Source organism: Panthera pardus, unplaced genomic scaffold (assembly GCF_024362965.1).
Source record: "Panthera pardus isolate Hobbes unplaced genomic scaffold, ASM2436296v1 HiC_scaffold_20, whole genome shotgun sequence".
Classification (NCBI taxonomy): domain Eukaryota; kingdom Metazoa; phylum Chordata; class Mammalia; order Carnivora; family Felidae; genus Panthera; species Panthera pardus.
This window is the reverse complement of record NW_026526766.1, coordinates 45056440-45083708: the sequence shown is the minus strand read 5'-3', so window position 1 is coordinate 45083708 and position 27269 is coordinate 45056440. Positions and strand designations below refer to the sequence as shown.

At 41.0% G+C, this 27269-nt stretch overlaps 1 protein-coding gene and 1 pseudogene across 6 annotated transcripts in view; both read right to left on the bottom strand.

The window, feature by feature from the left end:
* FOCAD (focadhesin) overlaps positions 1-27269 on the bottom strand; it is a 319096-nt gene that overhangs the window by 199045 nt on the left and 92782 nt on the right. For all 6 annotated transcript variants that reach the window (XM_053907986.1, XM_053907983.1, XM_053907987.1 and 3 more), the window contains 3 exons: positions 26946-27033; positions 23125-23327; positions 13441-13698 (listed from right to left, as the gene is read on the bottom strand). In XM_053907986.1, coding sequence (XP_053763961.1) covers positions 13441-13698; positions 23125-23327; positions 26946-27033 — 549 coding nt within the window. The remainder of the gene's footprint in view (positions 1-13440; positions 13699-23124; positions 23328-26945; positions 27034-27269) is intronic.
* On the bottom strand, positions 25024-25122 carry LOC128778720 (U6 spliceosomal RNA; annotated as a pseudogene).

The following is a 27269-nucleotide window of genomic DNA, read 5'->3' as shown; positions in this document are numbered from 1 at the left end:
ATGAAATCTGGCCATTTGTAGCAACATGGATGGACTGGAGAGTGTTATGCTAAGTGAAATAAGTCATACAGAGAAAGACAGATACCATATGTTTCCACTCTTATGTGGATCCTCAGAAATTTAACAAAGACCATGGGGGAGGGGAAGGGGGGATAAAAAAAAAAGTTACAGAGAGGGAAGGAGGCAAACCATAAGAGACTCTTAAATACAGAGAACAAACTGAGGGTTGATGGGGGTGGGGGAGAGGGAAAAGTGGGTGATGGGCATTGAGGAGGGCACCTGTTGAGACAAGCACTGGGCGTTGTTTGGAAACCAATTTGACAATAAATTATATTTAAAAAAATAATAATAAAATAAAATGTGTGTCCCAAAGAAGTCTTCCAAGAGTATTTACTGAATAACTGATTCTGTCATCTTTCAAGATCCTGAATTAATGATGTATCTTACTGGGGCACCTGGTGGCTCAGTTGGTTAAATGTTCAACTCTGATCTCAGCTCAGGTCTTGATCTCAGGGTCATGAGTACGAGCCCCACATTGGGCTCCACACTGGGTATGGAGCCTACATAACAAAAAACAAACAAACAAACAAAAAATATATATGTGTGTGTGTGTGTGTGTGTGTGTGTGTATACACACACATATATATGTATATATATGTATGTATGTATATGTGTATATATATGCATACACATATATCTTATCAAATAATTTAAATGTTTCAAACCTAACCAATGTATAATTTTCTTCAAATTCATAAACATTTTTCAAAATAAAAGAACAACCTAATTTTGTTCACTAATATTCCTGACTTTGATTAGATTTCAGAATCTCCCAGTTATGATCAAAAGTACATAAAAGCACTAACCCCAATTGCAACCATGCTTGCTGATTTGCTGATTCACTGGAATATTCTCACTCTCTCCTCCGATAGGAGCTTTCAGGAGTTAGGACTGTGCATAGGTGTTCCATTTAGGTATAAATATCCGGCTAAATGCGATTTACCTATTTATGGAAGGGCCAATGGAAGCTAGAATAGAGACAAAAATAATCACACTAGACTGAAGATCTGGCAAGATTTCAAACAAAGGTTGAGGTTCTTATCTTAGCATTTAATCCTCTCTACAGCTGAGTAGGCCAATCTTAAAAATGTAAAGTTAGGGGCACTTGGGTGGCTCAGTTGGTTGGGCGTCCAACTTCAGCTCAGGTCATGATCTCATGGTTTGTGAGTTCGAGCCCTACGTTAGGCTCTGTGCTGACAGAGCCTGCTTTGGATTCTGTGTCTCCCTCTCTCTCTGCCCCTCCCCACTCATGCTCTGTATCTCTCTCCTTCAGATATAAACAAACATTAAAAACATTAAACAAAAAATACGAAGTTAATAAACCTTGTTTACTTTTTTTCTTAACATTATTTATTTATTTTTGAGAGAGAGAGAGATCAAGAGAGTGAGTGGGGGAGGGGCAGAGAGAGAGGGAGAGAGACAACGTCAAGCAGGCTCCATGCTGTCAGCAGAGAGCCCGATGCAGGGCTCGAACTCACAAACCATGAGATCATGACCTGAGCTGAAACCAAGAGTCAGACAATTAACCAACTGAGCCACCCAGGCGCCTCAACCTTGTTTAACTCTTTCAAAAAAAATTTTAGTAGTTTGAGTAAAAGTTGTATAGAGACAGTATAAAACACCAGGTAACAGCACAGACTCTGGAACTATATGTACTGGGTTCAAATCCTGACTTCACCAATTACTAGCTGTGTGATTTGGGGGAAATTAATCAAACTCTGTGCCTCAGTTCCTAAACAGTGGTGGTGGCAAATTCACAGAGCTGTTGGTAAGTTATTTAATATAGGCAAATTAAGTGATTAAAATAATGACTGCCATATAAGAAGTATACATAAATGTTAGCTATTTTCATTAGCTATTACTTTGAGAAGATAGTTTACCTTCTAATGAGTAGACGATATTTAAAACTATTTATTTAGCACTGCAATACTAAGAATAGAAGAATTCATTCCATAGTATCAGCCAGGCTATCAAAAGGTCTAGGACTGATTTATTCAGCAGAACTCAGACTTCAATCAAGTTGGCAAATGGGACAAGCACTTCACTTTTGGACCTTGGGCACTAGACAGGAAATTGATTAATTGAATACCTTTCTGCAGTGAATCTATGGTAATGAATCAGAACCCATACACCAATTAAAGGTAATTAACGGAAAAAACAAAACTAAAGGTCTTGCAATCATAAGGTCATTAAATTTCAATCAAGGATAAATATTTATAATGTGAATTCCACATCTAAAGCATCATACCAGAAGCCACTGTCTGCTATAATTATAAAACTTTGCCAAAACACAGTTTCTGTATATTTCTAGTATTGCGAGTTATAGTTTCTATGCTGCTTATAAATTATATCTTTCCCATAGACTGCCATTTTTTTAATTTATTGGGTTTTTAAAAAGAAAATCAACTGGTTTTGTTCATTGATGTTGTATCTATCCACTGTTTTAAACTCTCCTATCCATTCTAAAAGCAGCAGCTTTTTTTTTGTCCTTCAAAGCTTTCATTTATTTTTTTTCAATATATGAAATTTATTATCAAATTGGTTTCCAAACAACGCCCAGTGCTCATCCCAAAAGGTGCCCTCCTCAATACCCATCACCCACTCTCCCTTCCCTCCCACCCCCCATCAACCCTCAGTTTGTTCTCAGTTTTTAAGAGTCTCTTATGCTTTGGCTCTCTCCCACTCTATCCTCTAAAAGCAGCAGCTTTAAGTATAACCTCTTGCATTTTCTAAGGAGCATTGGCTTCTTCCTTTATAGTACATACCTAAGTTTTCTTTCTTTTTCTTGAATGAACAATGAGCAGAATCTCCAGAAAAATAGTAAAACTAACATCAGACATATTTCTCTGATTCTTAACCTAGATGAAACAGCTTCTAAATGAAATCTGACTTGGAATTCTACCTAGGTCAGTATAAAATACCCTCTGTCCTGTGTGAGAATTTTTACCTTGGATTCTGTATTATCTACTTGGATGATAATTTTCTAGCTTCTTAATGATCTACCCGGCTTTTAATTTTCACCATTTATTTTCCTTTTTAAAAAAAAATTTTTTTTAAGTAAGCTCCACACCCAGTGTGAAATCCAACGTGGGACTTGAACTCATGACCGTGAGATCAAGAGTTGGACACTTAACCAGTTGAGCTACCCAGGTGCCCTTCTACCATCTATTTTCAACTTGTGTCACTGTTTCAAGGTTTGTCTCTTAGAGTCTATGAATCTCTCTTTTGATAAGGTAATTTAATTGGCTCAATGATAACTGGTGTATTTGGAATTCTGTTGTGTGACTTAGAAATTACAAATCACTAATTGATACCAATAAGAGCTTAAGTACATATTTCAAATTATTTTTCTACTAACATCAAGAACTATTCGGTTCCCCCCAAAAACCACCCTTAGCACATTCTCAACTCTTCACACTATCACATTCCCACTTTCAGCCCTTACCACGTTTTAAAGCTCAGACTTTAGTTCCAGGTAGTTATTTTTTCATACTCTACATAATTATTCTAAATTAGCCATAAGGCTTACTGGATATTTTGATCACCATTCAACATTTCTTCTCTGTGCTTTTCCCGGATTCATGTTCAGTTTTGCTAGAGCATGTCCTTGAGGGGTTTTCTCCCCACCCCCTAATAAAATCAGTAAGTCAGTAAGCAAGAAATGTTCTTGAATTCTTACACATCTGAAAAAAGTCTTTATTACCATCAGTAATAAAAGGTAGAATAAGGGGGGGGGGGGGCGCCTGGGTGACTCAGTCGGTTAAGCACCGGACTCTTGGTTTCAGCTTAGGTCATGATCTTGCAGTTTCGTGAGTTTGAGCCCCGCATCAGGCTGTGCACTCATGGTGTGGAGCCTGCTTGGGATTCTCTCTCTTTCTCTGCCCCTCCCCTACTCAACACTGTCTCTGTCTCTCTCAAAATAAATAAACTTGGAAAAAAAAAGAAAAAGGTAGATGAAGAAGGACAAATAATCCAGGTGCAGAGTGACTTTCCCCAAGAAACTGGAAGGTGATATTCCCAGTTTGTTGGGTATTCCAACACCCAGTGTGCTGCTGGTAAGAAATTGAAGATCAGTCTTACTAGGTTTTTCTTTCCCCCCATTCTGCTCTAAAAATCTCTTATGACTTTCTCTTTATCCTTTAAATTCTGGGGACAAATTTAGGTATTGATCTATTCTTACATATGCTGCTTGGCTTTCAGAAGGTCCTAACAATCTATATCCTTGTGTCTTTTTTTGTTTGTTTGTTTTTTAAGCTCAGGAAATAGTGTTTTGTCACGTTTTAAGTTTCTCCCCTTCATTTTCTGTTCCCTCCAACAAGAATTTCAATAGAAAGATGTTAGAGCTCCCAAAATTGACCCTCAATGTCTTAACTTTTTTCTTTTCTATTTTGGGCTCTATATTCTGAAATGTTTACTTGAATATTCTGTAAATCACTAATCCTGTCTCCATTTATGTACTGTGGCAATCACATTTTTAATTTCTAAAAATCTCTTGTCATTGAATTTCTTCTTTGTCACAGCAGTATCTTTGTATAGAATAGCTTTACAACACCTCGTAAGACTTCGATCGTTTTTGCATGATCTTCTGCTCCCTGAGTTCTCTTTCTTCTGGAAACAGATTCTTTGGTCAGTTATGCTATTAAATTTTCTCAAAGTCTGATGAGCCTTTATTTTCCATTTATATATATATTTATATTCATATATATATATACTTATATTCATATATATATTCATATATATATATATATATATATATATTCATATATATATTAATCAATGCTAAGTTGCTTGTAGGGAACTTGCATGGGTTGCTGCCATAGATGTAAAGCAATGTTTCCTTAAATAAGACTCTCCTCTTATTTGAAGGGTTGACTCCGGAAGAGCTAAAGAATGAATGGTAGGGGGTGTCTGGGTGGCTCAGTCAGTTAAGCAGCCAACTCTTGGTTTCAGCTTGTGATCTCACAGTGCGTGAGTTCAAGCCCCTGCACCGGGCTCTGTGCTGACAGCACGGAGTCTGCTTGGGATTCTCTCACTCTCTCCATCTCTCTGCCCCTCCCCTGCTTGTGTGCTTGCTCTCTCTCTCTCTCTTTCTCTCTCTCTCTCTCTCTCAAAATAAGCAAGTAAGCAAGTAAATAAAGTGGGGGCAGGGGGTGGAGAATGAATGGTAGAGGATGTCAACTGGAAATTTCACTTTAAGAGTGGCCATGAAACAAGTCGGCGGGAGGCCAATCCCACCTTCTCCCTTCCCAATCCATTCATTAAAATGAGAATCTTTTATTCTGGCAATAGTGGGCTTCGGTGAGTTTTCCCCTTGAGGAGAATTCCTCATGACTGTTTTGAAATTCAAAGGTGCCACAAAATCTGATCCTCCTCTGAGTCCTTCACCGACACTTAGGCCATCTCAAGCAGGTAGTTCCCTTAGGGGGGTTTCGCAGGGAGAAAGAACTACTCTCATCCAGTATTTAACTGGGAGCAGAAAGATTCCACTACGCCAAATTCAGTACAGGGCCCCAACCTCATCAGACTCCAACCTCCCTCCTCGCTGAGCCTCAGAGCTCACATATGACAAGTGTTTTTGCTTCACTATATTAGAACTGGTGACTATCGCCTTGAAACTGAACAGAAAATCCCAAACAATCCCTTCAGTGAGAATCTTAAGCGGTTTACAATCTATAGACTCCTCAAAAGAAATTCTGCCCAATATGAACACTTAGGGAAAGCAAGAAATTGATATAGAACTCCTTGCTGAGTAAAAATTCTAGGCTTGGTGGGGAAAAAAAACAAAAACCAGAAAGATTTCAAAGGGTTCAAATGCCAGTTAAAAACATGTTTATTCCACAGATATCGAAGTGGGGTTTATAAAGAAAAAATAAGCATATTAGCACAGCATGGAATAGATACCTGACCTTGGATTTTGGTCTGTGTTTCTCTTTGTCTAATTGTTTCATGTTGACAGGCTCAGCCCAATTTTGCTCCGGGCGTAATCGATGCTATGGCTACAAGGGAATAGTAGTACCGCACTTCTTATCTGTAAAGCTCTTTATTAAAAGTATTGTACATTCCAGCTTCTTTTTGCTGATGTGAAGAACACAGAAAGCAGACTGACTTCAGGGGGTAGCAATTCATAGAACTCGGCGACAATAGAACAGAGTGCAAAGTGTCCAAAGACTCTTTGTGCAAGTTCTTTTATGGAATATATTTTCTCCTTTTCTCACAGCAGTAACTTACAGACCATTAAATTTCACACATTTCCTATTCATTTTCCATGTTAAAATATGGCTTATGACCCAGAGTGGAACTATCACAGGATTCTGCCCTGAAAGTCAGCTTTTTTACTGTTTGATAATGTGGGACTTTTAAAAGACCAGCAAGTCATGGGCCATGAACCTGGCCACGTAAGTGATTTCAAATGGCTCAAAAGTGTATACACTTATACACATGGAAAAAATTAAGCCCTGAACACATTACAAAGGAGAAGATTAAATTATCGAAGAGTGCCAACTTTTCCCATTAAACAAGACCTTTAACTAGGCTTAACAAGCAAAATGTGAAAATAAAATAAAATAAAATAAATAAATAAATACCCAGCTCTAGCTATCTCCACTTCAAAACAAGAGAAAAGTAAAGCAAGCACAAGGGCTCGGGAGAGGCAGGGAGTTTCACAAAACGTCATCTGTTGAGCTCCTCGATGAAGGTAGGTTTTAAGGAGGGGATGTAGAGTTTTCTCAAGCCAAGGTTCATAAACATTTCCTTTTTTGGCATATTCTATCAGCCAGAAAGAAGTTGATAGACTTTACACGTAGTATTTAGAGTTATTCCATTGAAGTTGAGACACTAAGCTAGAAGATTGCATTCTAAACCATCTTGGCCATGGTTCATTCTACACCATCTAAAAACTATTAATCTTTGTGGCTCATGTTCTTTTTTTTTAATTTTTTTTTTTAACGTTTTATTTATTTTTGAGACAGAGAGAGACAGAGCATGAGCGGGGGACAGGCAGAGAGAGACGGAGACACAGAATCGGAAGCAGGCTCCAGGCTCTGAGCCATCAGCCCAGAGCCCGACGCGGGGCTCGAACTCACGGACCGCGAGATCGTGACCTCAGCTGAAGTCGGCCGCTTAACCGACTGAGCCACCCAGGTGCCCCTGTGGCTCATGTTCAATTCAGATTCCTATGTCATCTTGCCATAAACTCTTCATATACACAGAAACACAGGAAGAGGGGTGCCTGGCTAAGCGGCTGACTGTGGCTCAGGTCATGATCTCACAGTTCGTGAGTTGGAGCCTCACGTCAGGGTCTATGCTGACAGCTCAGAGCCTGCTTCAGATTCTGTGTCTCCCTCTCTGTCCCTCCCTCGCTCATGCTCTCTCTCTCAAAAATAAACAAGCATTAAAAAAAAAAAAAAAAGGAAACATAGGAAGAAAACACATTTTCTCAAGTTGTAAAACTACTAAGTAGCACCTGGGTGGCTCAGTCGACTTCAGCTCAGGTCATGATCTCACAGTTGGTGAGTTCGAGTCCCACATCAGGTGAGCTCTAGTCCCACTTTGGGTGAGCCCTGCTTCTCTCTTTCTCTCTCCCTCTCTGCCCTCACTCACTTGTGTCCTCTCTAAAATTAAATTATATTAAATTAAATTAAGTTAAATTAAATTAATTTAAATTAAATTCAAACACTAACAGTAGCCTTGATTTCCAAAAGAGACTATAATCTTTTGTCAGGTGTCCTCCCTCCATATATTTAGAAGATCTACTGTGAAGGACCTAATAATTCCATTAAGACTTTTGTAGAATCATACTGCTATGTGGGAAAATAGCTTCCTCTAACACCTCTATCAACATCAGATGGAGAATCTCCATTCCATCAACTGTAGAGAAGCTATAATTAATATCTAATATAATAATTACATCTTATATATTTAATATATATTAATATAATTACATAATCTAGTATGTTAAATATATAGTACAAGAAAATATAGCAAATATTATAAGTAGCTAATAATATAGTTAATATAATATAGCTAAGCTAATAGGAAAGATTTTAAGAGTTGAATAGCAGCCTTTTCTTCTCAGGGGACAAAGGGGTCAGAAAAACATCTTAGGGGGTTCGTTGGGGGAGTCCCAGGTAAACATACGGCATTTACCTGAAGCCGCCTTGTTGATTTATTAACCTCTTCTTAAGGAAGTTCTATCAGTCTGAGACACTGCCAAACTGTCCATAGTCATGTTATACACAGGCTGGCCAATCATTGGCTAAGGGTTCAAAATATGATTTGATACTGCCCTTTTTAAAAGCTGTAATGATCAGGGGCAGCTGGGTGGCCCAGTCAATTGAGTATCTGACTATTGACTTTGGCTCAGGTCAATACTCATGGGATCAAGCCCCACGACTTAGCATGGAGCGTGCTTAAGATTCTCTTTCACCCAGACAAATATCATATGACTTCACTCATATGAGGACTTTAAGAGACAAAACAGATGAACACAAGGAAAGGGAAACAAAAATAATATAAAAACAAGGAGGGGGACAGAGCAGAAGAAACTCAAATATGGAGAACAAACTGAGGGTTACGGGAGGGGTTGTGAGAGGGGGGATGGGCTAAATGGGTAAAGAGCACTAAGGAATCTACTCCTGAAATCATTGTTGCACTAGATGCTAACTAATTTGGATCCAAATTTAAAAAAATAAAATTAAAAAATAAAAAAGTAAAAATAAATAAAATTTATTATACAAAGAAAAAAAAAAGATTCTCTTTCTCCCTGTGTCCCTCTCCCCCTGCTCATACTCTCACTGTCTCTCTAAAAAATAAATAAAAATAAATAAAAATAAAAGCTGTAAAGCTCAGAAAATGTCCTCATTTAGGCCTACAGTCTACATCATCCCTTAATTAACTCAGTCAAGTCCGTTTTTAACATTCACTACCAATGATTTCACACCAGATGAAACCAGGTCCTGAACAAACCAGAGGGGTAGTGAATAGCTCGGTGAAGAGGAAAGAATAAGGCCAACTGGACATTACTGTACATGAGCCATGAAGCCATGTGCTTTAATGCTCATTCAGGCATCCCTCAAGGCAGCCTGAATGACTTATATCAAAACGTATGAAAATAACATTACTCAGTAGCAGACAGGCAGGAGCTATTATATAAACATAACCAAAAAGCACACAAATCTATCATATCAAATTTTTTCTATTTCCAGAAAAAACACTAATTTAAGAAATAGATGGCACTCTCATTTATTATAAGCATAGGCCATGATACAAAAACCTCTCTCTTAACTAAATTGATGCATTTAAAACCTTCAAGACTTCCACGGGAATTTACACAGGATGCTCATTCTCGGATATCTCCCCAGAACATTCCCTCCGAGAAGGTAAAAGACACTTAACTTTTACCAAGTGCTGCCTGACCTGAGCTTGTGTCTTCTGCACATTAAATCTCACGAGTAAGAGATATTTCTCTGGGTAAGAAAACTGTTAGGATTAGTAACTACTGACAGCACTTCTAGATGTGGGGGTGGGGGAGGGGGAAGAGTTGCCTATTTTTTTCAAGTGTCGATCTATTGTTGTGTCTTTGGGTAACTATTTTAACATCGTCATCTGCGTCTATTTAACTCTAAAATAGTACTGACAGAGCCAACTTCCCTTCAGACCACTTAACTCCACTAGTCTTCCACGGCCCTAAAGCTATAAATCCCAATGGAAAATGCATACCCCAGGGGAACCAGGTGAGAGACAAGGATGAAAACTCACTGAGGAGGAAGAGGCATCAAAACGCATGATTAGTAAGAAGTAACATCCTCACTTTTTTCAAAAAGCCCATTTTCTGTGTGGGGATGGGGTAAATGGGTGATGGGCGTTAAGGAGGGCACTTTTTGGGATGAGCGCTGGGTGTCATATGTAAGAGATGAATCACTGGGTTCTACTCCTGAAGCCAAGACTACACGGTATGTCGACTAACTTGAATTTAAATTAAAATCATCATGATCGTCATGTGTTAACTAAATGAATATTACTCACAAACCAAGATAGGTACTTACATGAGGCATAAGGCATGCAATGTCTGCTTAATAAATGTCTGATGGGGGCGCCTGGGTGGCTCAGTCGGTTAAGCGTCCGACTTCGGCTCAGGTCATGATCTCGCGGTCCGTGAGTTTGAGCCCCACGTCGGGTTCTGTGCTGACAGCTCAGAGCCTGGAGCCCGTTTCAGATTCTGTGTCTCCCTCTCCCTCTGACCCTCCCCCGCTCATGCTCTGTCTCTCTCTGTCTCAAAAATAAATAAACGTTAAAAAAAAAAAATTAAAAAAATAAATAAATAAATGTCTGATGCATGCAAAAGCAAAAGCCCGTTTTCTTAGCGTTATGAACACTCACATCACATTACTAGTTGATACTGACTTGTACTACCGTTCACGGGCACTAAAAATAACTTCAGTTGATACTTTATAATGATAATAACAAGCATACCAAAACATACTTCATCACGTTCAAGCTTTTCAAATGCTTTCTCTCGCAAGAGCTTACAGTAGGATTCTTTCAATCAATTAAGATGTCACACAAAGTCGATCTTTAGCAAGCATACTGCACCTCAACAAATTCTACCACAGTGGTTAAGTGACCACCAAAACAGAGGTGAAAGACAGCCTCGAAATTCCTGCTCTTACCTACCTATTTACTTAGCTTCCCCTTAGTAGTAGTCTCAGACTTTTCTGTAGTATAAACTGCCCCATGAATTTGAGCCAATGACTGCTTAAACATAATATAGCTTCTTCCTCTACGGTGAGAACAGATAAACAACACATAAAAATTCACAAGCTTCATGCAGCCTTGTCAACTCAGTGAACGAAAGAGAAACAACCCACCAATAACGGATTACAATCATAACTCGTTTCGACTGAGTCTATTCCAAATATCTGCTCACAATTAGAAAACTTGCTCTTTCCAAATATTCGGTCCTCTCTTTTTGGCTCCTTTACCCGTAACCCGAGTCCCGTGAAAGGATATGAAATGGTCACTTCAAAAGGAGAAGTGAGGAAACACAACACTATCTCCTAGTTCAAGGATGCTCCTTTTCACAAAAACTCCACTTCTAAGTTCTTATTAATGACACTGCCTTTGCTTATGCATGCAGCTGAGGAACTATTTAAGCATTGCACCCTACTATTCATCGTAACGGCACAATTACACTCGTTGTTTCTCACTTCTTTCCAAACTACCCAAGAGATCGTCAACAGAAGTGGAACATACCAACTTCGATTTAGACCACTGCTTCTTAAACGTTTATTGAAAAAGATAAACAAACCTGATGGTCACGTTAGTACTTCCCCACCTTTTCTACTTCGTGGCACACATGAAAAATCAGGCTTATAAGGAGTGTGGGGTAAATACCTGAAACCCCAGGTGGTCAGAGGCTACCAGCCAAGCCAGCACCCTGAGCCTAGACTACTACATGGCCGCCCGAGAGCTCAGAGGGGTGAGGACCTTGACATACCTGAAACGCCCTCACACCAGTTCAGAGCTCCCACAACACGGCCTGAGACGTTCACCGCTACATTTTTGGCCTATTTAGCATATCCCCACTTTCATTGCCAGGAAACGGATTTTCTTTTGGGGGATCATCCCACCCTCAATCCACATGATCACGGTGGCATTCAGGATTGACCCTTCACCCACTTCCATTCTACTTAGGATGGCCAATTAAAGTGCCCCATTATCCTGCCACAATGGTTGATTCAGTATGGGCACACGACCCAATGAGGTCAATCCAAACACCTCTACGTCTCTCTTCCTTTTGGGCTATGAATATAAGGTTATAAGGCTTCGGGCTTCCAGCCAATTCACAGAGGAAACAAAGAAACTCTACCGTGGATATACTGTCTAGGTCATGCTTTTTCTAAATTCTGGAGCTAATAAAAACCATTTAAGACAGACGTGTCGCCATTACTTATAACCAAAAATATCACCCTAGAATTTCAAAGAGCCAAGCATTTCCTGAAAATCAACACAGAATTTGATGTAATATACGTTTTACATCAGTGGCATACGCAGGTCAGGTAACCTACCACAGGACTTCTTTAGATAATCTCCAGGCATTATCTGCGCATTAACTATTATAAAGATATTATCTTACAAGGTGTCAGCACTGAAACAAAACATCTATTAGAAGCACAATCACTGCAGCATGTAAAGGGAGAAATAAAGTAGGAAGCAAATTGAAATGATTCACATTATGCATACAATGCATACACCAGGACACAAAGGTACTTTGAGAACATCACAAATCCACTTGGAAAAATCAGACCACAAGAGGTCTAGTCCGAAGGAAAACTTTTTATAGATAGATCAATGGTTCCTCACTTGACTAAAAAGAATGAGCATAACAAGCTGGGAATAAAAAGAATCCAAATACATTCACTTCGTATCTTAATCACTTTTATCCTGTCTCTATCAACTGAATTTTTTTCCTGTAGGAACACACATTTTCCATAAAGAGATGAACTTTTTCTTCACCATGTTTAAAAAGAAGCATCAGCACAGATACTAATAAGCAGAATAATAAAAATACCTATATGGTTAGGAAGCCTTTCCCTTCAAAGGAAATTAATTCTTGAGAGTCTATCCAATGGGAAAAAGTTAGATTACTTTACCAAGGATAAGGTTAGTTACAAAAGGTGGACGGGGGGTGGGGGGAGTCTTATTAATGTCTAAGACTAGACAATGCTGCTGAAACAAAACATCTATTAGAAGCACAATCACTGCAGCATGTAAAGGGAGAAATAAAGTAGGAAGCAAATTGAAATGATTCACATTATGCATACAATGTGAATGTATGCATTCCAAGATCTGTGCAGATAGGAAGAATCCCACCATGTTGATCATTATCATAGATAGCAAGGACTATTTTTTAGCTTATTAAGGGACTGAATCAAGACAGAATCAAATTGCCAGAAGTCAAAAAGAGATCGATGCCTACTGCATAGGTACCTTTATCCTAAATTGATTAATCTGCATCCACTTTAAAAGATCAATATTAGAACTAAGGGATATTCATCTGGGAACAGGCCGCAAGAGTTAACAAAAGTGTTGCAGATTAGCCAATCTACCAAAAAAACAATAATACCACAATAGCATCACGTGTAGATTTCAGTGTCAAGTGTGTTTTCATGAAGGAAACGCGTGCATCGTTAAGCATACATCAACTCAGTGTAAGGACAAAAATGAACAAATTGAGAAGATAAAGATAGCCCACCATCCTAAACAAAGGAATCAACCCATAATTTAAAACTTTGATAAGAATCATCCACGAACTAAGAAAAATCGACAATTCCAACAGTTAAGCTTTACTCCTATTACTGTCCCATTATTTTCTTACTTTACCTGAGAGGAATCTGCTTGGGCCAATTCTGTAGTGACCTTCAGTATTTGGCGAAGATTTTGTCCTTGATCTTCAACAAGGAGGTGAGCCAACAAAAGAAAAACATGCGCAGGGATTACTGTGGTTATAGGGAGCAAGGACTCTACGGAAAACAACCAGTCACTTGCAGCAGACTTTTCTCTCATCACTTCGAGGATCCTCCAGGCTGTAAATATTGATCCATACATGCCGGTTATGGGGAACGCAAGCTTGTAGGAGAGCTGAAAAACAAAAACAAAAACAAAAACAAAAAAAAGGCATGAATAAGTGAGGTACGTGTGCTTGTCAGAAATATATTCATTTATTTTTATACTTCATCGTAAGAAATCAATCCTTCCAACAAAATACGAAACTTTTGATTCCTGCCAAAAACTTCTCAGCATGTGACTAAGCTAAGAGGATTACGCAAAAAGAACAGTTGTTAGATGGAACTCTAGGACAGATTCTTTCAACTTTTCCTCCTGTTTACCATTCACTCCCAGCTAAGGCAGGGGGAAAAAAAAAAAAGGATCCATACACAAGATCCAGAGGCAACAGAATTTGAAGAGAACTCACTACCACTAAAAAAGTATTTGCCAGTGAGAGGGAAGATTCAAAGGGGAACAAAAAGTCACTGTATCTGCCCAGCTCCAGCTTCGGTAAGAGGCAACCCTGGGCAGGTGGCAGACTTAGACTGAGGACAGTTCATTTTGGTAACAAAACAGTACGTTGATAGGAACAGAGTTAGTTCAGCTGGAACCGGAGAATACGAATAACTGTGAATAGCTCCTACAATAAGAAATGACAGCTGTAGAGTGAGATGATACCCAAAGAAGATGGTATGCTGAAGTCAACCTGAGAAATGGCTCCTCACAGAAAGGAAGTAGAGCAGTCAGGGACAGAGAATAGACAGAACTCGGCCAGCGTGAGCAGTGCGCGAAATGGCTAAGAAGAAGCCACAGACATTAAAGAAGCATTACGGATTGCCTGCTGATAAAATAATTCAATTCACTTAGAATGTGATGAAACAAATTCGAAGGATCTAGAATCTAACTGTCCGGTTATTAGAAGCTGATTTATATGGTAACAATTAAAAGGATGGGAAGTAAAAATTAAGCTTTATAGAAGTTTTTTTCCTCTTTCCTTTTTTTTTTTTTTCTTTTTCCTTTAAAGTGAACTCATGACCCGGAAATTGAGTCACATGTTCTTCTGACTGAAGAACGTCAGAAGGTGACCTGACTGAAGGTGCCATCCAGGCACCTCTGAAATTTTTTAAATAATGGCTTTATTGGGACGCCTGGGTGGCTCAGTCGGTTAAGTGTCCAACTCTTGATTTCAGCTCTGGTCATGATCTCACGGTCATGAGATCAAGCTCCACATTGGGCTTTGTACTGGGCATGGAACCTGCTTAAGATTCTCTCTCTCCCTCTGCCCCTCCCCCACTCACGCTCTCTCTCTCAAAACATAAAAGTTTAGGGGCGCCTGGGTGGCTCATTCGGTTGAGCGTCTGACTTCGGCTCAGGTCATGATCTCGCGTTTCATGAGTTCGAGCCCCGCATCGGGCTCTGTGCTGACAGCATAGAGTCTGGAGCCTGCTTTGAATCTGTGTCTCCCTCTCTCTCTGCTCCTTCCCTGCTCATGCTCTGTCTCTCTCGCTCTCCTTCAAAAATAAATTTAAACATGTTTAAAAAAAAAATAAAGTTTAAAATTCAGTGAATTTTCGGGGCGCCTGGGTGGCTCAGTCGGTTGAGCATCCGACTTCAGTTCAGGTCACGATCTCACAGTCCATGAGTTCGAGCCCCGCGTCGGGCTCTGGGCTGATGGCTCAGAGCCTGGAGCCTGCTTCTGATTCTGTGTCTCCCTCTCTCTCTGCCCCTCCCCCGTTCATGCTCTCTCTCTGTCTCAAAAATAAATAAACGTTAAAAAAAAAAAATTTAAATTCAGTGAATTTTCATAATTCATGGAGTAGCGGAACCATCACCACAACTAATTTTCCTCACCCAAAAGGAAACCCCACACCCATTAACAGTCACTCCTCATTCCCCCAATACCACCCTCGCAGCCCCTGGCAATCCACTAATTAACTTATTTTGTTTCTATTCTGGCTATTTCATATAATAGGAACCACACAATATGTGTTTTCTGGTGGCTGGCTCCTTTCACATAGCATGTTTTCCAGGTTCCTCCAGGCTGTAACTTGTATCAATACCTCATTTGTTTTTGGGGGCAAATAATATTCCATTGTATGGACGTACCACGTTTTTATCCACTCATCAATCAATGGACATGGGGTGGTTATCACTTTTTGGCTATTATGAGGAATGCTGCTATGAACAGTCCTGTAAAAGGTTTTGTGAGGACGTAGGTGTTCAATTATCTCAGGTATATGCTTTAGAGCCGAGACAACATTTGAAAGTAAACCCCACTGTAAAAACAAATCAAGAAGCTATCTTTATGGATATGAAAAGGTCTCTGATATGAAAATATAAGATGCAGATAATGTGCCTGGAATGTTATCAATTATTTTTTTTAACGGGGGGGGGGGAGGGACTATATATCTGTATTTGCTTGTGTATGCAAAGAAAAGTAGGAGGCCAATACAAAAGAAATTAATACCCACTAATCATTACCTGTTTGATGAGAGGCTGGGAACTAAACAACCAGAATCAAGGGTAAGAAGGAAGCTTTTCACTGTATACGATTTTGTAATTTTGGAACCACTTTAATGTGCTACAATTTTTAAAAATTAAATTTGTAAAATTAAATATTTACATTTACTATAGCTCTCTCTCTCAAAATGCTTCCCCTAACCAAAGATGGAATTCATAAAAGATTAGAATCAAATCTTTTTCTTTTAATTTTTTTTTTTACGTTTTTTTTGTTTTTGTTTTATATTTCAAAGAGAGACAGACAGACAGACAGACAGCATGAGCGGGGGAGGGGCAGAGAGAGAGTGGGAGACACAGAATCCAAAGCAGGCCCCTGGCTCCGAGCCGTCAGCACAGAGTGCGACACGGGGCTCAAACCCACCAACCGCGAGATCGTGACCTGAGCCGAAGTCCGATGCTCAACCGACTGAGCCACTCAGGCGCCCCTAGAGTCCAATTCTTTCGATAAATGACAAACAGCATTGGACCGGAGATTTAAAAGCCAGGACTTTAGCACAGCCATGCCAGCTACTGTCTCTTCCACAATCTCTGAGCCTTACTTGGCTCATTTGTAAAATGGAAGTAATGACTACCTTCCTGCCAAGATCACTGAGGTAGATGATGACACAGTAAAGCACCTAGCACAGTATCTCAAGTTGCAAATACAGGGAAATATTATCACTGTCATCTTTAGGAGAGAAAAATAAAGCTGGTAGAGAGGAGTATAAAAGAAAATAATTGGAAATCACCATGAGCCATAAATTGAGTCGCAAGCGGCAACGTTACACAGACACGTAAGAGTAAACATATGGAAACAGAAAAGCGATCCTGCTTTACTCGAAGTATTAGGTTGATGTTTAGGCTCTGTGTTTTGTCTGTTTGTTTGCCTAAAGGTTAGAACAGCAGGCGAAAAGCACAATGTTGAATGAGACATCACAGAACAGTCTCTGTGTCCCAGTGAGTGACAGCTGCCCCTGGCACAGGCCCAGAGCAAGGATGCAACTCAGGGTTTTCTCGAAAGTACCAGCCACCAAATCGTGGCCCCACAGCCCGGAGAAGGGTCTGTGAAAGTGCTGGCCGGCACTTTGTTTTAGAGGAGAAAGCAGATGTTTAAAAATAAAAGAGGTTTATGTTTGGTGAATGACATCTCAGTAAAAAATAAAGAAGAACCAATAAGAAAACAACATCTAAATGAATATTAAATGGTTGTAAAGCATCTTTCACAGATATTAGTTGAGAACCTTCATTCTAAAAAGCTTGTAATAAAAACGTTCAAGTCTGTTAAGTATTAACAATAAGACAGACATCTGATAGTACTTCTTTGTCTAAAGGGGTCTGCAAAAGAAATTGTCAATTCAGTGAATATAGATCTTCATTAATTTTGAAGAATAACCCTCATCTGCAATAGTCTCTAAAATAGGCTTAACCCAAGTGGAGCCAGGATTTTATCAGGAGAGGGAACACAGAAACTCCAATCGGGAGTCCCTTAAAAGAAGGACAGGTTTTTTGGAGAGAGGATCTCATCGCTCACCAGACCAGAAGCAGACGACCGGACTAGACATGGCTTCAAGAGGCTCTTTCTGCTCTATATCTCTATGAAGAATCCAGTCAAGAGTGGAGAGCTTTGGGAGGGCTACTTATCACCAAAGGAAAATCCACACCAACCTCAGTATCCATGTTAGTCAGAGGCAATGTTAGATGTACAAGATCAACGACTTAATTCCTTTTCAGTGCCAACCAAAGCTTTTAAGAAACCAGTTTATTTTAATGTACTAGGACTTAGTACTTGCCTATAAATCTCAAACTCTGTGCTATTTACTCCCAAGTTCAGCACAAAAGATGATAAATTATCATGCCAACAACAAAAAATCAAAGCGGAGGCAAAAGGATGGAGGCTCTACAGTTAAATAGTTAAAAATCTGAATCTCAGGGTGCCCGGGTGGCTCAGTTGGTTGAGCGTCTGACTTCGGCTCAGGTCATGATCTCACGGTTTGTGAGTTCGAGCCCCGCGTCAGGCTCTGTGCTGACAGCTGGGAGCCTGGAGCCTGCTTCAGGTTCTGTGTCTCCTTCTCCCTGCCCCTCCCTCGCTCATGCTCTGTCTCTCTCTAAAAAATAAATAAATAAAAAATTTAAATATTTAAAAAAAAAATCTGAATCTCAACTCTATCCTTCCCGACCTGTGTAATTTGGGCAACTTAGTTAACCTCTCTAGTCTCCGTTTCTTTAGTTGACGTTCTTAGAATACTTTCTAGACGTCAAGCAAACACAAACCAAAACCACAATGAAAAAGCACTTCAACACCCACCAGAAGCAAAAATACAGACAATGACAAGTGTTGGCAAGGATGTGTACAGACTGGAGTCTTTGTACACACGTGGTGGGAATGTCCCTTTGGAACACAGTCTGGCATCATCTCCAGCAATCAAGAGAGTCATCGTATGATCTCACAATCCCGCTCCTAGGTATCTAACCCACAAGAAATGAAAACAAGGCCACGTAAAAACTTGTATAGGAATGTTCATAACAACACCATTCATGATAGCCAAAGAATTAAAACCCAAATGTTCATCAACAGATGAACGGAAAAACAAAACGTGGTGTATATTCAGGCAGTGGAGTCTTATTCTGGGATTTCTCCTACCATGTATGCGACCCCCGCAGGTGTCTTCCTGTGGACCAGCGTCACCGCCCTCACACCCCAGGGGGTGGCTTCCTAGAGCCCAGCTCTGGCATGAGGTGCCCAAGCCAACTGCACCATCCAGGAGGCCATAGCCACATTCTTTCCAACAAGGTCTGATCTCAGTCTTGAGTGGGGAGATGCTCTCGGTTCCTTCCTTGTTTACTCTCTCCAGTCCTGGAGTAGGAGTAGCTGCTCCTTACATTTATTAATGCAATATTCCTTACAGCCTCTTTTACTCGTTAATAATTCTTTGTAGTTTTTCTTTGTTCAAATTACCAGCATGGTTTCTCTCTCCTACCTAGCCCCAGGCTCATACACTGGTGCTTTCTTTTCTCCCCCCACATCCTCTGCAGGCCAGGGCAGTTAAGATTTTTAAGCATGTCAGAGGAGCCTGGGTGGCTCAGTCAGTTAAGTGTCTGACTTCAGCTCAGGTCATGATCTCGTGGTTCACGGGTTCAAGCCCTGCATAGGGCTCTGCACTGATGACATAGAGCCTGCTTGGGATTCTCTCTCTCCCTCTTTCTGTCTCTGTCCCACTTGCTCTCTCTCTCTCTCTCAAAATAAATAAATAAACTTAAAGATTTTAAGGGGCACCTGGGTGGCTCAGTCGGTTAAGCATCCAACTTTGGCTCAAGTCATGATCTCACAGTTCATGGGTTTGAGCCCCACATCAGGCTCTGTGCTGACAGCTCAGAGCCTAGAGCCTGCTTCAGATTCTGTGTCTTCCTCTCTCTCTGCCCTCTCCCCTGCTCGCCCTCCGTCTCTCTCAAAAATAAATAAACATTAAAACAAGTAAAAAAATGATTTTAAACACATTAAACTTTATAACTAGTATCTTTTTTTTAACCCAGAAAAGCACAAAGGTAGTTTTAAATATCACATTTAATAGCCTAGGAGACAGGATCCTGTTTTCCACACACCACTAAAAAACAGTACAAGCTTACTAGATTATGTGAATCTTTAAAAATAAGATGAGTGGCTGTTCTGGTATCTTACATTTTTTAATTCTCAAAAATTAGAAGTTAAAATGTGCTCAATTTCACGGTTATCAACCCTTCAGAAATGGATAGGTTAATACAGAATCACATGGTACAAGATATTTACCCTTGTTTTCATTCATCAGAAGAATTGGGCTTTTGAAGAATTGCTCTAAGGGCGCCTGAGTGGCTCAGTCGGTTAAGCGTCCGACTTCGGCTCAGGTCATGATCTCACGGCTGGTGAGTTAGAGCCCCGCGCCAGGCTCTGTACTGTCAGCTCGGAGCCTGGAGCCTGCTTCAGATTCTGCGTCTCCTTCTCTCTCTGCCCCTCCCCCACTTGTGCTCTGTCTCTGTCTCTCAAAAATAAATAAATGTAAAAAAAGAAAATTTTTTTTTCAAGAACTGCTCTAGTTCTAAAGCAAACGTGCTAAGTCAGAGACACCCATCTAAAAATAATAAAAAAACAAGATCTGTGGTTTTGTACAAAGGTCTTTTTGTGAGAGAGACAGAAAGAGTGTGTGCGTGCACACAGGTGCAATTGGAGGCGGGGCAGAGGAAGTGGGAGACAGACTCTTAAGGAGGCTCCATGCTCAGCAGAGTCCAATGTGGGGTTCAACCCCACGAGCCTGGGATTGTGACCTGAGCCAAAATCAAGAGTCAGATGCTCAACTGACTAAGCCAGCCAGGAGCCCCAGGTCTTTCTGTAATATGTAAAGGTAATAAAAAGATCTTCTGTATCCTTATCAGAAGCACACATTCCTCACTGAATAGCAATTTACTGAATGTCTATCATGTGGTAAACAAGGTGTTAGGTATTGAGGATACCAAGATATGTCGGCAACATCCTAGCTTATTTAAGTATGTGGAAAATAGAGTATTCAATTAACAGCTGGCTAAAGTATTTTTGAATGCTCTTTCTACGATCAGCTGAAAAAGATAAAGCAAAAAACACTGGTGTGGAAAAATACAAAAGTTCAACAACTGTTGCAATTTCGATTTTAATGTGCTTAGAAAATAAAGGTCAAGTGTGAAAAGGGTCACGATTCTTCCCCTCGATGAGCTCACGGCATAGCTGGAGATACAAATACGTAGCCCCCTAAGTTAAGACACAGCACAAGTGAGTAATGTTGTAAGTGCTGGGGACGCAGAGGAGAGGGTAATGAATTCGGACTCCAGGAGGCTGAGAACGTTTGGCCGAGTCTTGAAGAATGAGTAGGTCAGGCGAAGGAGACAAAAGAGCATTATGTGCAAAAGCAAAGATTCAGGGAGAGACTCAGAGACTTTGCATCCTGTTAAATTTATAGGTATGCTTGGAATATAAAGGCCTGGACAGGTGCAGAAGAAAAGCCAACAGTAAACCGTGGCTTACATTTTTAAAAAATGGTGATCGTAACTACGCTGAGCGTCCACAAAGCAGCACATTATCATCGGGAGAATGTTTATAGCCCTAATGGTATTCCTTCCTCCTCCCTCTTCACCAGCTGCTGGGGACAGAGTCCAGCTGTTAGTGTTAATGAATACGATTCCCACACACCTAGGCAAATAGCCAACTGAGCGCCCGTGTATTCCTTTCAGAGTGATTCTCAAAACATATCACTTGCGAGCTAAAAGAACAGAACTCTTAGACATAAGTATAGCCTGCTCTGCCTCCATCCAGAATACAATCATTGTTCTGTACCAGCCAATCAGGCGGGAAAGTAAAAGGCTATTAGAAAACCTGGGCAGGGCACCTGGGTGGCTCAGTAGGTTAAGCATCTGACTTCTGCTCAGGTCATGTCACCGCTCGTGAGTTCGAGCCCCGTGTTGGGCTCTGTGCTGACAGCTCAGAGCCTGCTTCCGATTCTGTGTCTCCGGCTCTCTCTGCCCCTCCCCTACTCACTCTCCGTCTGTCTCTCTCTCTCTCATCTCTCTCAAAAATAAATATTTAAAAAATTACATATACGATTTAACCATCAGCAACAACAACAAAATAAAAACATTTTTAAAAAGTAATTAAAAAAAAAAAAGAAGAAGAAGAAGAAGAAAGAAAACCCAGGCTGCACTTGTATTAGAGTGGGCACGAGAACATCCTTCCCTCTTTTATTTTTTTAAAATATTTTTTAATGTTTATTTATTTTTGAGAGAGAGAGAGAGAGAAAACACTAGTGGGTAGGGGCAAAGGGGCAGGGAGACAGAGGATTCAAAGTGGGCAGCCCACTGACAGCAGTGAGCCCCATGCAGGGCTTGAACTCACAAACGTCGCGATCGTAACCTGAGCTGAAGTCGGGCACTTAACTGACTGAGCCACCAGGCGCCCAAGAACTTCCTTCTCTCATTGCAAGTGAATTACCTATACCAAGTTTTAAAGTTCTGGACAAGCAATTAGGAATTCGGATGCTGCAGTATGCAGCCAATTTGCCTATGGGCTAGTTTTTGCTGTGCCTTCAAGCAAGGAATCACAGTGCCCGGATTTTTGCTGCTAGAACATGTAACAATACGTGATTCCAGGTTTCCCTGCTTTCTCGGATGAAACAACTGTGGCAGTCGCCTGCATTTATATAATGTCACTCTCCACGGAGACAGAAGATGTTTCACCTGTTTTACTTCTTTAATCCTCATTCAATCCCCAGAAAATCGGTAGTTGGGAAATAATCCCACATTTTACTGAAGGCAAAACTCAAATACCAAAAGAGAAAAGGTCTAACAAATGCAGGCCCAGAAGCGAGCGACTAACCAGATGTTGACAATACGTTTACGTTATCGTAACAGAGACGGTGAGATTGACAAAGCAGAATGAGGTATGCCTAGCAGGCAGGAATACGGATGGAGTGGGACAGACCCGCAGTCTTCAGACTGAAGGCCGCAGCGTAGGGGCACACACAGGAGACATCGGGAGCCATTAAGCCAAGGAAAATGGCAGAAGGTGCCACATTTTAAAAAATGAAGTCCTAGCTCTTGCAGATGCCAGAACTTCCAGGCGTTTGAGATTCCCAGCCTTGGATTGTCCCAGATGTAGCAACACGCTGTCCTTATTAAACCGTACGACAAGAAAGGAGGATTCCTTGCTCAAATGTGTTGGAGAAGCACTAGGTTAAATTGAACTAGTTCCTTTTCTGCAGGATTTCTCAGGACCTTGAACTACTAATGTAGACGGGAAATTCAAAGAGGAAAAAAAAAAATTATACGGCACTTCCAAAATTGATTTTACCCTCCCCATTCACAGTCCAGAGGAATATACTAATAGCTACACCACTGCCTGACAGAATGGTAACGTTCAAGGTGTTCACACCCAAACAGACACTTCATCGGGATGTGAGATTACCTGCGCAAATCTAAGTCCCACACTGCCACCTTACTTAAGAGAAACAAGGCTGAACTCATTACCTTCTGGCGGTCGTCTCTGCAGGATTCCTGCTGTACTATTTCCAAAAGGTTTACAGCCAACTGCTGCCTAGAGGGACCTTCTTCATCTGTGGACATACAGTCTTCCAAGGCAGTAGAAGACAGGATCTGCAGAAGGGGCATCACCAGCACCAAGGAGGCCTTTGGGATTTTCTGACCCTCAGCAAAAGAGACGAGCTTCAGAGCTATTCATCAAAACAACAATTCACAGTTAAGAAATTACTACCACAACCCGACAAAATGCTATTTTGTTTAAGAGTGATATGCAAAAAGTTTTCTTACCCCTTTACAATTGGGTCAGACACATAACTAAGATGACAAATCTTATCCTTTTAGAAATCGGAGGAACGTAAAAACGAACTATTATCGACAACAAGCGGTGAATGTAGGTAACTGGTAATGAAGACACTCTTAGAGAAAATACATACCACAGAGTATAAACCAACTCTTTAAGTAAATATGAATTTCTTTAAAGTACAACTCAACTGTTGCCCTTGTACGGTCAGGTCCTTCTACTGTCCTCAGCGGACCCAGAGACCAGAGTTCCTGATCAGTGGGTTCTAAGACTGATGTGCATGCTTCCCTGACAAACCCAGGTGAGAATTATATTGAGATGCTGAAGCGGGGCGTGTCCTTCACTGTAACTGCTAAAAAGCTGATCAGGAAAAATCTCAAAGTCCATCACCAGCAACCATCAAACTCATTCTTATAAATGATGTTTTAACATGGACACTCAGCTTACACATCAGAAACATACGCATGAATGGGTAATAAGTTAGTTACATGTATAATCTCCCCTAGACCGTTAACATAATGAGTTAAGGCCTAAATATCTATTTCTTCACAATTATTAGATGAACACTAATTTACGGAAAGATGTCATTCATAGGATTCAGAGCTAGGGTACCAAAGTAATCATCTGAATTACCCATCGCAGCAAAAAAAAAAAAAAAAAAAAAAAAAAAAATTCTATGAGCCTTAAGTCAGGTCAAGGAGTTGCCAGTATTTTCTTTCGATCAGAAGTCAAACCTGGGCTGCACCCGCGTGGCAGCCGTGACGCACAGCCGCCGGCCCGGGGGGCTCGTTCCTCCGGTTACTGAGGTTGGTCTCAGCCACGATCGCCACCGGGGACCTGACTCCGCTGCACTGCCACTTGGGCAAATGGCATTGCCAGCCCAACTTCCAGGGTCTGGAGCGTGACCTGACCCAGCACTTGGCCGGGGCGCCGGCGGTAAAGGCACCGAAGGTCTTCGCGCAGGACCCAGCCCCCGACCAAGCCACTGGTCCTCTCCCTGCAGGGCTGGACAGGCACTGGCAAGTCCTGTGTCAGCTCCCTGCTGGCGCACCGCCTTCTTCCGGGGTGGCCTCTGCAGCCCTGTCACGTGCACCACTTTTCCCTGCCATCCACTTCCCCCAGCCCAGCCCCATGGAGCACCACAAGAAGGATCTTAAGAGCTGGGTCCAGGGGAATCTCGCTGCCTGCAGCCACTCTCCCTTCCTCCTCGACGAGATGGACAAGCTGCTCCCCGCCTCTTCAGTCCATTACTCTTGGCCCCTTGCTCTGGCACCATACTCTCAACCCTCCATTCCACACCCTGTGTCCCAGTGTCGTAAAGACAGGCTGAGACTTCTCAGTCTCCATGAACAGAGGGACTCAAGCTGCCACGTGGGCCTGGTTTTTTAAGTGTTTAATTTTCTAAGAGAACAAATACAATAAACTTAGCCATGGGACCGGGGTGGGGGGGTGAGGGGTGGGGGGTGGAGGGCAGGGAAGAAGTCAAACCTAAACATGGTATGAAGTCCAAACATCTGTTACTCTAACACTACTAATTGACCTTTTCTGCCTAGGTATCAGGGGGGTTTTTTCCCCCATTAAGTTTTAAGCATCTGGAACGCTTCACAAATTCGCATATATCCTTGCACAGGAATGCAAATCTTCTCTGTATCGTTCCAAGCCAGCCATGAGTCTTAATCCAAGATTCTCTCTGAGAGATTAGGAAAATCCATCACCTTTTATGAAACAGGAAATGCATAGAGTTCTATCTTCCTTGTTATAAATCTTCCAGGCATTTTTAGAGGTCGCTATTTACAATCAGGGCGAGTGTTTAATAACGAAGCAGCATAACCTTTGTATTACCGCTGCGCGTTTAGCAAATTCGAAATCATCATCCTCTTGGTGTTCCTGTTTGAACGCACTCTTGCCCAATAGACAAACAACACATCTTCCCTACTTTGCAACATAACATCCCGGATGATAGAAATGCTCGAAAACAAGATCGCACGGCTGGTTACACAACTCTGTAAAGTCATTTAAAAAAAAAAAAAAAAAAAAAAAGCTACTTTACACTTAAAAACGGGGAACTTTATGACAAATAAACTGTACCACAAGAAAGCTGCTGAGAAAGAGAAAGAGAAAGAGAAAGAGAAAGAGAAAGAGAAAGAGAAAGAGAAAGAGAAAGAAAAGAAAAGAAAAGAAAAGAAAAGAAAAGAAAAGAAAAGAAAAGAAAAGAAAAGTATGGCTGTCTAAAGTGCTAGCGTTGGCAAATTATACCCGCGGGAGGATGCCATGTGCACCGCCAGAAGAACAACATCAACCAAAAAGGCAAAAGCAGTTCAGAAAGAGCCTCAGGAGGGCCTAAACAAGGCCAACAGACAAACAGCGCGGGAAGCCACGGGTCCCCTCCACTTGCTAGAGCCATGGTCAAGACAGATTGTAAACAGGAGACCAACTGACCCTCAAAATCGTGATGAATTAAAATGCCCACCATGAAGCTCCCCGTCGGGGTTTACCTCAAAAGCACTTGAAAATGACAGTGGGGACAGATCCACAGATCACGGCACCAAGCAACATAATCTAGTCGGATCCTACATGACTACACGGATCGTATTAGACCGAGTAAAGCAAGGCAACATTAGCATAAAAGCTGCGTTTTAAAGGTATGACATCCTTGCCAATCTGTCAGCCCTAGCGACTGGATTCTTTACCATATTCTTAAAAGGAACATTTTTAAACTCCCCTCCCACCCCCCCTTTAACCCCATCCCTCACCCTCGTTTCAAATCAATCCTGGATAGTCGGAAGAATGTTATCTTTCATTTGTTTCCAGCTAGGTTGATACAGTGACTATAAATTAAATCGTGTTCCAGGTTGCAACGGTTTTAAATAGGAAAGGTATATAGAGTTTAAAAAATGAATACAAATGCTATTTGTACCTTTCTTTTGTTTCAGGCGTTTTATGCTATTGACTTTCAATCTGATGTACACTGTGAATAAGTTGAGATGCCCTTCAAAATATTTACCAATGTCATTGCTACAGGATGTAGATTATAACATCCTAACGCACAGCTGAGATAACTGGTAAATTATGGCATAAGGAGCCTTGCAGAAAACACCTTGCTGGGGGCGCCTGGGTGGCTCAGTCGGTTAAGCATCCAACTTAGGCTCAGGCCATGACCTCACGGTTTATGGGTTCGTGCCCCGCATCGGGCTCTGTGCCGACAGCTCAGAGCCTGGAGCCTGCTTCGGATTCTGTGTCTCCCTCTCTCCCTCTCTTCCCCTCCCCCACTCACGCTCTCTCTTTCAAAAGTAAATAAACATTAAAAAAAAAAAAATTACCAAAAAAACCGCCACCTTGTTGGGTAATAAAAACAAAGTTCTACTTTGTTCCTTAATTAGGAAAATTCTAGAATGGACACTCAAAGTATATAGGACTTTATAGCACAACCTAATACATAGTTCAAGTGAGTCCTGCTACCACTCATGTTAGATTTACGATTTACTCTTGTGAGAGTATTTTTATTTACCCAGACTTAAGATCGGCTTCTGCTGACTTGCCGGAGTCTGTAGAAGCAGTAAAGCTATTCCAATTATGACCAGTTCAACAGGAAAATCCTAAAAGAAAAACAAGAGTGGAATTAAAGAGGTTCCCAGAGCCATGCTTTATTAACACATATCCAGGAAGAGTACATACATATAACATGAGAGATCTTAAACCTATTGTACAACATTTTTTTTTAATTTTGTATTTTTTTTTCAATATATGAAGTTTATTGTCAAATTGGTTTCCATACAACACCCAGTGCTCATCCCAAAAGGTGCCCTCCTCAATTGTACAACGTTATTTACAG